This window comes from Symsagittifera roscoffensis, chromosome 8 (assembly GCF_963678635.1).
Source record: "Symsagittifera roscoffensis chromosome 8, txSymRosc1.1, whole genome shotgun sequence".
Lineage (NCBI taxonomy): Eukaryota > Metazoa > Xenacoelomorpha > Acoela > Convolutidae > Symsagittifera > Symsagittifera roscoffensis.
Window position 1 is genome coordinate 41,345,561 of NC_087069.1, and position 13,259 is coordinate 41,358,819.

The window sequence follows — 13,259 nt, forward strand, 5'->3', positions numbered from 1 at the left end:
TCTTGCATGCTGTTCTTTTGATTGAACCATTGACCCTAAAACCACTTATGCTGTCAATCCATAGTCGAGGTTTAGGCCGGAAAATTTTTACAAGCGTTGTGTTCCATTTAAATTTTGATCTCAGATTTGGTTTGAAAAAAAATGCTTAAAAGGTCACGAAAATTATAAAAATTGATTTTTCCAAATGTTATAACTTTTTTTTTACAAAAAAGGCGTGCCGGCTTATGAAGCGAAGAACCGCACAATTTGTTTTTCGACTGAACCATTAAGCTGAGAAATTGCAGGGTAGTTTTTGAGCAAAGGTAAAGTTTCCTAAAAACGGTCAGAATTTCGAAAATTTGACTTTTACGAAGACCAGAATCTTTTTTTAAAATAATTTAGTCGGGTTTCCGCTTATGTCAGAGAGCTTCTCACATCCCATGTTTTCGATTGAACCCAAAATTGTTTGGGAGGGTAGATTTTAAGATACTCCAGATTTTCAGATACAAAAATTTTGAATACCTGACAAACAAAAAGACTTCGATTACCTGGGAGCAGTGGTGAAATGGTTACGTCTCCGCCTCTCAATCGAAAGGTCGGATGTTTGAGGCCCACCATGATCCGTGCTCGTTGCTTGAGGGTGAAGCAACGTTACCCAGACCATAAAAATAACCAAAAAATAGCATGTAGTTCTTATACAGGGGCACAACAGCGGTTCGCCGTGATGAGCTGTACTTGGTCCTTTCCCCCGTGGATTAATGGTCTTAATCTTAATCTTAAAAAAATAAACTTTTGGCTTTTATGAGCGCAATAACTTAATGTGTAAACTAAATACGGCGGAGCCGCATATGCAGTGTAAATTTTCCTCAACCTGCTGTTTTGACTGATTTGGGAGAGTAGTTTTCGAGACAAGTCATGAAGTTTCAAAAAACTGTCAAAAGACTCTTCTGAGTGCCATTACTTTATGAGTAAAAACTGGGAAGGTAGAAAGTGGTGGGAGATTGTTTAAGAGAGAGTAGGGTAAAGTAGAAGGAGACAAGGTGATTAAGCAATTAGACAGGGGTGTGGGTGGTCTTTCTGTTGGAATCACTTGTTTGAAAGTCGTTAGGGTAGTTGTGAGAAGTAATACTTTTAAGTAAATTGAAAATAGTTTCCAAATTGTATTTAAAAAAATCAAAAGCAAACCCCATACATTTGCACGATATCTTTTTTTACCAAACAAGAACCGTTACAATAAAAAATTCAACAACCCAAGCTTCGGAAATAAACTGCTCGAAAAGCGCACCAGATAAAAAAAATAGCATTACGAAAACGGATTATCAGCCGACAGAAATTAAGACAGGAACCACAAATCCGAAAAAAAATCAACATTTTTCAGAAGATAATTGAAAACACCAAGTACTGCCTCAACTGAACGAAAATAAAAATTTACGCGAAAATTCGATAAATTGAGCATGTCAGCAGAATTGAAGAAGAGAGTGTAAGAAAAGTTGCTTAAGGAAAAAAGTCTAGTTCCCGATTACAAGCCATTTTCTGTAAATTTTTGACCGCTTCCACAGAGCGAAATTATTATATCGCTCGACTTCGAACAGCAGTTCAATATGGCACTTCTTTCTGCAATGAAGAAACTACCAGATCGAAAATTCAAACACTCAAAGGTCGGAAAAATATTTATATCAAATTGAATAAGTCGTCTTATGTGGGAGTCAGTAATATAGGCGCATTTAGTGTTAAAAAAAATTTAATAGTGCTTCAACCGCAGATTTTGAAACTCAAAAATAGGAAATAACTATTCACAACAATGCCTCGTAATCAAAGAACAAATTAAAAAGAAATGTAAAAAAAGAATTGCCGGTTACTGTGCAAGCAGCAGAGAAGGTTCCGATCATAGTATTTAAAAAAACCAAAAAGTATGTTTTTTTTCTGCGTGGTGTGATAAAATAATCTGAACGAAAAACTAGAACTTTGGCATAAACTAGAAACTAAGCAGGTATCGACAGTCATACTAAATTAGTCAAATTGGAAAACAGTTTTTGTAGAAAAATGACTAGAAAACCAACATCTTTTTTCAGTTTAGAAAAAAACTGATTGCGTTTTGAAGTTTCTGATTCTGTAAATGTTGCTCGAAACTCCAAAAATTAACATTCCTGGAGTAAAACTAAACTTGCGAGGCTTAAAATAAGGATATATGAGCTAATGTAAGCCTGCTCGCTCGCTTTATTTCAAACCGGTTTTTCTCGGCACTGAGGAACTTTTCAAATGTCATTCAAATCACGACTGAAAGGGCTTCAATATGATACAAGACTCAACCCAGTCCAAAGATTATTTGTGTAACCTAATTTTGCGTGGAAAACAAAAAAAAACACCTGAATAGAAAGTTCCTCTCCATTTTCAATTGCGCCAATTCAAACAGCCTGGAAAAAGACGAATTCCTAAATGAAAACAAACGCAATTCCCGAGATCTTTCGGTGGAAGCTTATTTGACATGAACTTTAAACCGGTTAAAACTTCCTTCTCATTAAAAATTAAGACAAAACCAACATTGAGTTGAAACGCCCAATTTAGGCCAAAAACCAACATTGAGTAGAATAACGCCCATTACGGTTTGATAATCCCGAAAAAATATCGGTCCTACATATTTGATTAACGCTGATCTATTTGAATAAACTGCTTAAATTGACTTTCCGCCTTATCGCTTGAGAAAATCGGAGATCCGTCCCTGAAATTAACTTATCTGCGAAACTATTTTTTGCTCCATTTTTAACTTTATCGTGAACACCTCAATCAGAACTCACCTTCAGATTTTTGAAAAACAAGCCAAATTCAACCGGTTCTTTTTAAGCTCAATTTAAAAAGATTTGATTTAGAAAAAATAGATTATCAGAATCAACAAATAATTTCATTTTTAAAATAAAGATATAAATTTGTGCAACAAAAAACATCTACTAGTTTTTGTACTTGTTCTAACTGAATGATTATGTCAATTATTTGAGCTGCTAGAACGAAAAACTTTCTCCGTCCCTTTCTAAGCTCTTAGTCAGCCCTTCGTATATTTTCAATGCCGAAGGTGGCAACTCTCGATGACCTGTTCTCTCGTTCAGTGAGCAGAGGAGTCGTCTGTCAACTTCTTTGCTTCTCATCTTCAGCATTGAACTGTACATCACTTTGTAGTAAAACTCACGCTGGGTTTGACTTCCACCAAGTGTCAAAATTTCATCCTGACAAATAAAAATTTGCCACTTTACAAAGAAAGAAAAATTGGGCTCTTTTCCAGCTGCCCACCCTCCTTGAAAATAATAAAAAAAACTGTCAGAAAATTGGTTTTTTGAAAATTTCCATTGTCCACGATTGTCTAAAATTGTTCACGCTTATTGTAGTTTAGAACCTCGTGAGTCATCTAAGAAGACTTCCTTTAATCAATTTTCAGAAAAATTAAGCGGGAATGGAAAACAGCCGAATTGATATGAAACGTGTTTTATTTCAAGTGTATCAAAAACCAAATTAAAACAAGACTGCTCGTATCAGGGCGAAGCCCTGATGTTCCGACTGCCTTTTAAGGTTTATGGGGCAGTAATAACATTTAAAAATTAAATGAAATAAAAATGAAAAAAAAAAAATCATCCCCCACGCGCCATATAAAGTACAAAAGGATAAATTTCGCTCCTTGCAACAAATCACTTATGGCAAATACGCTTCTTCTTTCAACCAATTTGGAACGATTTCTAAGACGGATCAACTCTCCGCTTACACGTTAATAACGCGAAATTCATCGCGCGTTAATTGTCCCAAATTGGCCAAAATGGCAATGTTTAAACCCCCGTACCTTTACAAAAAATGATCACAGGTGAAATATCTTTTTAAATTTGAGCTCAGGACAACAATACCTTTCGAATGATAAAAAAAAGTCGAAAATGGCTAGTTAAAAAGTCGAAATTTGTCTGAAAAAAACCCACCCCGAGCACAAATATTCCGTTACTTTCGTATCGAAAGGCGGAACAACAAAACATACAAAGATCACTTACTTGTGATCTTCTACAGACTAATTGTTCCGACTTTGTATACGAAAGTAACGGAATATTTGTGCTCGGGGTGGGTTTTTTTTTCTTCAGACAAATTTCGACTTTTTAACTAGCCGTTTTTGACGGAATTTTTTTATATCATTCGAAAGGTATTGTTGTCCTGATCTCAAATTTGAAAAAATATTTCACCTGTGATCATTTTTCGTACAGTTACGGGGTTTAAAGACTGCCATTTTGGCCAATTTGGGACAATTAACGCGCGTACATTTCGCGCTATTAACGCGTAAGCGGAGAGTTAATCCGTCTTAGAAATCGTTCCAAATTGTTGGAAGGAAGCTTATTTGCCATAAATTATTTTTTACTAGAAGCGAAATCGATCACTTTATACTTTATATGGCGTGTGGGGGGATGAGTTTCACGAAAAATCTCAAATTAAAAAAAAATCATTTTTATTTATCACATTCAATTTTTTCATGTTATTATTGCTCCATATACCTTAAGAGGCAGTCGGAACATTCAGGGTCTTGCCTTGATACGAACAGTCTTGTTAATCAATTAGCGCTGTTTAAAGGGCCCAAAGACGCTTTTTCAATTATTTTCGTTCGTGGTTTACCCCATCTATTATTCAAACATTGGAGTGAGTGTTACATTAAACGGGTAAAACCATCATTAGTTTCTCTTGAAAACTCAATCCAGTAAACTGTTCACAGACCTGTACGCTGTAAACTTTGTCTGTTGCCAGTGAGTAGTCATCTAAGGAATACGCAGTCACAGAATCCATCATGCTCAATCCGAAGTCTTCGTACTTCTTAACTATATCGTGCTCTTTATATTTACTGGTGAAGTTGTTAACAGAGTGGCGAAAAGTATTGTAACCAGAGTAATCTTCGGCGCCAAGCAGCGCGGCGGCGAAATGCGTAGCAAAGTACGCACATCCATGGTCCGTTATTTTGTCGCTCACTTTCGTAAGGAGTTGCGTGAACTCAGCGTTGTCGACAATTTGACTTGACATCCGCAGTGACCAGAGGAGAGCGCATGCGTCGCTGAGCCGTGAAGCTGAGTTGACTTGATCAGCGAGTTTTGATTGTAATACGACAAGAGACTCGTCATATTGGCTGTGTTCTAAAAAAAAAAACGTTTTTTTTTTTTTGTTTCAGTGTGCTGATATATCGTTTTCGCGTAGTAAAAAGAAGAGAGTAATAAAGTAGCAAAGTCGTGAGCCAATCAGAATCGATATAAGAAAACAAACGTACAAAACATTTCCTCTCTCGATTATAATTAGCTCACGACTTTGTCTACTTTTTGACTGTCTATTTTTTGACCGCACTCCAAACAGTAAAGTCAGAGAACAGTAAAGGGGATCCTGAAGTAGTCTTACAGGCACCAAATATATATAGCATCGAACTGATCAAAACGGTTATTTGGCTTTCCAAGAATTGTACGTAAATATGTACTGACACAAAGGTCAATGTGTGTGGAAACCATCTGATACCCAAAAAGGCTTAACTCATTTTAGAGGTCAACTGTTATGGGCTAAATTTTCGCCATTGGCTAATTTTTTAAGAACCAAAAACTATGAACCATAATGTAAATAATATTTGTAAGATGATACTTAATCGTCATTCAATTTAGTTTATTGTAAATATCCTGACAATGCACGTAGTTGCGAAAATGTTTGAAAATATTTTTATCCAAATTTCCTTTTATAAGCTTTGCTAACCTACATTATAAACGGAACGGTACTGAGTCAAATTGTTAAGATACACTTATTAAATAAACTTAGTAAATAGCCGTTGAACACATTTACTTCCTGTGAAATTTCAGACGTATGAGCTAGGGACATAAATCAATAACAGGTTGGGAAAGTCCCGTCGTTCCTACTTTTTTTTTTAAATTTTCTTTTTAAAATAATCGGAAGGTCGAAAGTATCATAGTAACGGAGGTTACAACCAGGAGTCCCGTCATCACATTATCCAGTCAAAAACCTCGAATTTCCTGGATATGGAAGAGCAAAGAATAATGTGCATAAAGTAAAGAGAAACAGATGGTTGGGAATCAAGCCAACCAGATTGAGAAAACTAACACCTGCACAGAATAAACTGAAGTTGAAAAAGACTGACTTGATATGAGGCTACGGGCCTATCATATAATAAGGGTCTATCATATACCTTTGATGAGTGAAGTAAACATATTCCTTATTTAAATTTACTTTTATAATTTCCCCTTATATTCCTATTATATTTTCACAACCAATTGATTTTTCTAGCAAAAAATCTGTTCCTTCAAAAAGATGTCAATTAAAATGGGCCCTTCCGTCATGCGACGATACGTGCACAGGTTGGATAGGGCCGTACCAACGCTATATAAATACATCCGCAAAAATTTATGAATAAATCAATGCATCCAGAGAATTGTCAATTAAAATCTACCCTCCTCGATTATAGCACCAATAGAATTGTCTATGTTGGATGTATTTTTAAGTTTTTTTGCAACCCCTGAGGCAGAGGATTGCACTCCTCAGAAGTGCAAAACTTATTTTTGTTCTTATAAACTTTATTGTGTCCGAGTATGATGCTGTAAAATCGACTTGATTTCTTCATAAGACTTTGCTGATGTATTTATAATGCGATGGTATGGTCCTATCCAACCTGTATATGATGGAAGGGTTCATTTTAATTGAGACCCTTCTTAAAAATTTCTTATCTTATTTGCCATGTTTGACCTCGAAAAATTCACAATTTTTAACGTTTAACTAAAATACCTAAAACTCGAACTTAACAAAGAGGCAATTGAAAACAATATCTATTTAAAAAAACTTATATCGAGAAGTTGATTGCATCAACAAAATACGAAAAATATAATATATTTCGATGTCAACTTTTTTGTAATAGTGGCTTGTCAAAAATTCCAAAGCCACTTTTGGAAATAAAACTGGGAACTTTGAAAAAAATCACATTATAAAAAAAAAACAAATGAACGAGCGAATGCAAACAAATGTAAGTAACCAAGAAATGAGCAACCAAGTATTTGATAAACCAAAGCAACAAGAACACAACAAAAATTAAAACTAAGAGCTGGACATCAAGGTGGCTTTTGTTGGATGATTCAATTGTTAGAATGAATGGCGAACAGGTATCTGCAAAATATTTGCCAATAGGTTTTGTAGGATTTAAAGCATCTGGATTATTGGAGCATGCGAGAAACAGCAAATCAAGCAAATTTAAACCTGTATTAGCCCTGATTCGAATAAATGGCTGCAAATAAAGAAACTGATGAAAAGGAAAACCTGAGTAACTTTTTTATCTACAAAATAATGCATTTAATAAATCATAAAATCTCCCCCTAAAGCAATGTCCGTTTAAACAGTGAACCCTTTGGAAGCTTTTAGAAAGGATTTGAATGCAAATGTAGAGAAACCAAACCAGCAGATTTTAAAATCAGCGATAAATTTCAAGGATTTAGATGAAGTAGAAATGGATATTTTGGACAATAACAAAATTATTATACAGATCATTTGGTCTTTCAGCCACAGATGGACCCCATCCTTCTGATACGAGTGTGAAATTTATAGCGCATTTTTAGACTCAATCAGTAATTCCAAATTTTCAGCCAATCAATCTGATGTTACTGTACAGTCGAAAAAAAACCATCAGCCGTCCACCTTTTTCCAAACAAGCAACCGATAGGTTACTATTTTTTGAAATCAGTGGAAGACTTTTCAAAAAACAAATTCATTTTTTTTCTCGGAAACTTGAGCGATTTAACTTTAAAACCACTCTGTTTTGCATACTACAAATTTCTGCTCGTTTTTTTGCTGCTTGTCTAATTTTTTTGTCTCGAAAAGCAAGTTTAGGAAAACTGACATATTTTACGGGGTAGCATCAGCTCCCACAAAAAACCTAGACAGCGAAACTGAAACAAAATGAACGAAGATCAATCTCACTGACTCATTTTTGATATTTTACTTTTTTATTCACGGGGTTGTAGAAACCAATACAAGACCCGTTGCAACAGTTTAACCGATCCTCAAAATTTGCTCTTAAGTGCTAATAATGTGATCTTCATATTTTTAGAAAACTTTTGTACAATTGAAGCAAAAAATGTGCTGAAAAAGGAATGGTTTGAGTCAGAATGCAAACAAGAACCGAAAAACAAACAACTTTTACTGTCAATTTACCAAAACCAGAAGTAAAAGAATAACTGCTGAAACTAACCCGATCTGCCTTGATATATAAGCCTAAGCTATCAGAATTCAGCAAGGAAAATAGTCGCAAAACTGCTACCCACTTCTCAGCACTTCAGCCAAAACTTATAATTTATAGAAACAGGTTCGCGCTTGCGGTTCCATTGTTTCAAATGTAATGGCACTATGTAATTCCTTCAATGTAATGATAATTTAAAATATTAAAATTGCTTATTTTGCAATTATTCAGTTTCAAACAAAGTGACTTTTTTTGGTCTTTTGCGCCACAGTTTTACAACTCGTGTTTTTTTTCAATTTCTACCCTTCCACTTTCAGCCCAAAACAGTGAAGCACTGCTATGATGTACACTGAGTACTTCATCTCAGTAAACCCCTTGGACCGCGTTCTTTCTTGATAGTAAATCAATAGTTGGACCCCAGCTAAATTTGTCAATAACGCCCGTATAGATGAGAAAGTTTTCCGATAAATAACACCACGATTCAGAAAAGATGAACCAACTGACACTAAAAACTACTGATATTTATTACCTGCGCTCCGATTTTAATTCATTTCAACCTTTCGACTTCAATTGATTCTCAAATCACGGAACATTTGGAAAAAAAGTTATTTCAACTTGGAATTTGAAGAAAGATTCCATGCATTCTTATCTATGTTACAAGAAAAAAAATCCAAACAAATTTGTTCATGCAGCTTCAGTGGATCATTTAAAAGCTTTCGACCCTATTTTTCAAGAAACTTAAGTGAAAAAGCTACGCAGTATGGTGAATTCCAACGGTTGACAAAGCACTGAAAAAAAGTTTCCTAAATGACCGAATCCAAAGAATTAATGTTTAAAAAAATTTTCTCCGATTGGTTCGAAGTTCAAACAGATAGGCACAAGGAACGGTACTAGATCCATTGTTGTTCAATTTATGTAAGAATGATGTTCAAATTTGATTATGTGATGGACTTACCTTGGTACAAAATGCAGACGGCTGTATAGTTTAGGCTTCATAACTATCTTCAAAGGATGCTCTTGGTCTATTAGAAAAACTTTACTGAAGCTAACAATGTTTTTGCTGAAAACCCGTTGTAATTGAATGCATGAAAAACAAAATGTATAGTTTTTTCCCAAAAAAATGATAAACAGAAATTGTAAACCATTGGCCTAATTGTAGAAAAAAATTTTGAATGCGAAAATTTAAGTCTTATTCTTGAATCCAAACTGTCATTTTAAGCACATTTGCAAACAATTTCGCAGAAAAAGGCTCAAAGAATTAAATCAAAAGATACAATTGGAAAACAACTTCTCACAAAATCTTTACTTGCCTCGCATCACTGTTTAGTTTTATCACATTTAGAATATGCTGTACTTTTTAACATCAGTTCGACGCAATTTTAGTGCTTTCTCTAGAGAAGCATTTGAACTGAATTTGGGTGAAAAACATTTTTCGGATCGATACTAACAACTTCTGCAGCTCTGCTTAAAAGGAAATCATATTTTGGAATCGATAACAGAATTGAACTGAAAAGTATTACAAACTTTTATCAATGTCTTTGTGAAGAAAAACTTCCGCAAAGGACCCTAAATTACCGACAGCTAGTTTTAGAAGAAACTGTTGCACAAAACAGATCGTGATTCACAACAATTTGAAAAAAAAAGATTTAAAAAAAATCTTAGAAAACTTGTATGAACATGGCGTACCAATTGTTTGAAAAAATTTTAAATAGTTTTTGTCAGTTTGAACACAAAAATTCAGCAAGGAAAACGGAGAAAGTTTTGTTAAGGACTCATAAAAAGATTATGGAAATTGAAAATGAATTCAAAATTGTTTCTAGGACTGTATGAAAAAATGTCACCTCATAATTCTAACATGAAAATACCGAGGTCATCAAGCTTACATGGTGGGTAAAAAATTGCGCCGAATTACAGACTCCAAAAATAATTTTGAAAAAATCTTTGATAAAAAGTTAATTTCAAAAAGTTTGCAATGATTGCTGTTAAAAGCTGAGCAATTTTATGGACCTTCTCAGCTCCAATTTTACATGCGCGTCATATAATCTCGACAATTGTATGCAACAAAATTCTGCCTCCTGACATGGCGCTCGTTTTATTGCCATTATCGTTAATTTTTGATGTCAAAGTTTTTGATGACAAATCGTCAACTCGGTAACTTTTGATGACACCTGGACCAACCCCCCTCCCGCACCTGAACCAACCCCCATCTTCTGATCTGGTTCAGGTATGGTGGTTTGTGTGTGTGGGGGGTTCGGTTCATTTAGTGTTCATGTAATTTGGGGGGAGAGGAGTTGTGAACTAAACGTTGGGGTTGTTGTAAGGGGGCAAAGGGGCAAACGCTTGGGGGAGGGGGGGTTTGTTAATCGAAGGGGATTATCCACCTCCAATTTTACCCCTTCAAAAATTCTAATAATTTAAAAACACTCTTGAAAGGAACAAAACTCAGTTATTGAGTAATATAAGAAAAGTAAAAAAAAATATATCAAAGTTGCGCAGAAAAAAATTAAATTGAAAACGAAACCATTTTTAATTTAAAGCGTAGAAAATACTATATGCACGTTGAAATTTGCATCTCAATAAAGTGGATTAAAATTGATCATAATTGAGTTTCATTGTCAGTGTCCAAAAACAAAGAAAAAAATTATTAGGATGGATTAAAAATGGATTTTACTGCCTCGAAAAATAGTAATATTGAAATCCGTTTTAATTGATAATAAAAAATTTTTTTCCACTTTTGTGGACACTGACCATCAAACTCAATTATAATCGATGTTTATTCATGGAACTCCAACACGGATTGTCATACAATTTCCGTTATATGAGTATTGCCAGTAAATTGAATTCTAAAACTATATGTCCAGTATGTTTTTGCAAAACAAAAAGCTTGCCTGGTCGCTTGATGAAGTTTTCAGCATGAAATTTGTAGGATTTTTCGTAATTGCCATATATTTGAAATCGCAAGACTACCTTTTCTGCTTCACGGAGCAGGTCAGGCTAAAAAACCAAGAAAAAACTGATTGTTTTACCTGCTAGCAAATATGCTACATGCCAGGTATTGTGAAACCCGAGTGTTGAATCCACATAACAGTCATCTTCATCCCTCATCAAGTTAAGAGCATCTTCTGTTCTTCCGTTGTATTCCAGAGAGTGACACTCGGCATGGATTATCCAGGGATGTCTGGGATCCTTCTGGAACGCTCTTTCGACCAGTTTGGAACCTGTGTTTGATTGATTGCAATTTTATTGTCTTGTCTTTATGATATTTTTAAGATGTAATTATAGCAGGAACCTAATCTTTGCTACTGATTTATAAACACACGAAAAAACTGTTATTGTTCTAAAACTTCATGCACCTGGAACGTTTTGGAATTGTTTATTTATAAAATTTGTTTTTTGTTTTTAGGAATGGCTAAAAAAAATCAACTTGTTTATAGGTGAAAATTCGTTTCATTCGTTTGCCAACTGGCCTCGAATTTTCCTGTACTCAAAAACTCTGCTGTAAAACAAAATCAAAAATTAGCTGATTTTTTTGTGTTCGACCAGTTTTGCATAAAACAACCTATTTTTGAGTTGAAGTTTGAAATGCCCCCTCCTTGATAAAATACTGAAAAAGGTTTTCCTCTAATGATAACTGTGAGCGCAACCTTGTACTATCGGAACTGCAATTGAAGAGTTTTCTACTTTGGATCTTGTTAACTATCCCCCCTTATGGTACCTTGTTACGAATATCCCCCCGTTTAAGAAAGACTCGATCAGTTGACCATTTACAAGCTTTGTACCTTGGTAACTATCCCCCCTATTGCAATAGGGGGAAATAAATAACAAGATCATCTTCTTTATCTTCTATTGCAATCTATCCCCAATACCTCGATCAACAGCGAAACATTCCATCAAAGCGAACCCATATAAACTCTCAAGTAACGCTCTATACGGATGTGATTCGGGATGAAAAGGCAAAACTCTCCCAATTAAATCCCGCATTATGAATTTATCCACAGAGTAAAATGCCCAGAACATTCCGATTATCACAGCAATTAGATCGAATGGGTATTCGGCTAAAAGATCCATCAAAATATGACATCCCTGGCGGCATGAAATAGTTTTAAACGTGTAAACTGCGTTGTACCATCTGCTTTCCCAATCCGTCACTCGGCTGCCTAATTTGTCGGCTAATTGGTGACATTTCTTAATGTTTTCTTCAATACTTTTGCCCGTAAAGCTTTCGGTTAACTCAGCGGCAGTTAGTATAACTTGACCCGCAAAGCAGTTCGGGTCTTCATCAAAAATTGATTGGAATATTTCAGCGCTATCAGTCTTAAAGTTTAGCAAAGTATACACTAATCGGTCCAGTAGTTTAGGAATTTGAGAGTTTGGACTTGAAATATCAAAAGGAAAATGAAACACAGCGGGTGCAGAAAAATCTATTGATGAAACTGACATTTTTGTGTCAAAAATGATGGTATCGAAATAAAATTAACTGATTAAAATGTTAGAAAAACGAGTAAGTTGAGTAAAAAATTGAAAAAAAAAACGGGAACAGCAGAGTTTATTAGTAAATTATTTTGATTTGTATAAAAAGAGAATAATTTGATTTGTATAAAAAGACACAAATAGTTGCTAAGTCATACTAATGCAGTTTAGTTATGATGGATTCTGAAGCATAAGAGCAACTATTTGACATTTGAAATGAATTGGTTAGTCTAATAGCTTCAAATCAACGTGGCTGATTTGCTAAATGTACTAGCATGATATTTCATCAAATGAGTCTCCAAAAACTATTCAAATATTTGCCCCATGCAATCAAACATCCCGTTTGCCCAAAATATGTCAAGCTCTTGATTCAACTCAGAATTGATTAGAAAAACAGAAAGCACTTGACAAAGTGTGATGACCAAAGTGACCTTGCTCAAAAAACAGAAGCGACTTGGAAACCCAATTACTAAAAAATCGAATCGGATTTGAGCGTTAGAAACTGACATTTTTAGGTCAAAAGTGTTGGTATCGAAATGAAATTAACTGACTCAAATGGAATAACGAATAAATTGAGTAAAATTTCAAG

General features: G+C 34.8%; 1 protein-coding gene across 1 annotated transcript; it reads right to left on the minus strand.

The window, feature by feature from the left end:
* Window positions 1–2,836: 2,836 nt before the first annotated feature.
* LOC134853004 (tetratricopeptide repeat protein 38-like) lies at window positions 2,837–12,914 on the minus strand. The gene is made up of 4 exons (XM_063868916.1): window positions 12,067–12,914; window positions 11,227–11,418; window positions 4,711–5,120; window positions 2,837–3,197 (listed from the first exon to the last, which is right to left on the minus strand). The coding sequence occupies exons 1-4, from the start codon at window positions 12,638–12,640 to the stop codon at window positions 2,976–2,978; spliced, it is 1,398 nt and encodes a 465-aa protein (XP_063724986.1). The 5' UTR covers window positions 12,641–12,914; the 3' UTR covers window positions 2,837–2,975.
* Between the last annotated feature and the right edge of the window lie 345 nt (window positions 12,915–13,259).

What these genes read in the sequence shown, in the direction of transcription:
- LOC134853004 (XM_063868916.1), bottom strand. Translation starts at nt 12,640, where the DNA reads ATGTCAGTTTCATCAATAGATTTTTCTGCACCCGCTGTGTTTCATTTT. An exon ending in TGTAGCATATTTGCTAGCAG is followed by an intron (nt 5,121 to 11,226) that starts GTAAAACAATCA and finishes TTTTTTTTTTAG; the next exon opens with AACACAGCCAATATGACGAG. An exon ending in ACAAAGTTTACAGCGTACAG is followed by an intron (nt 3,198 to 4,710) that starts GTCTGTGAACAG and finishes TTTATTTGTCAG; the next exon opens with GATGAAATTTTGACACTTGG.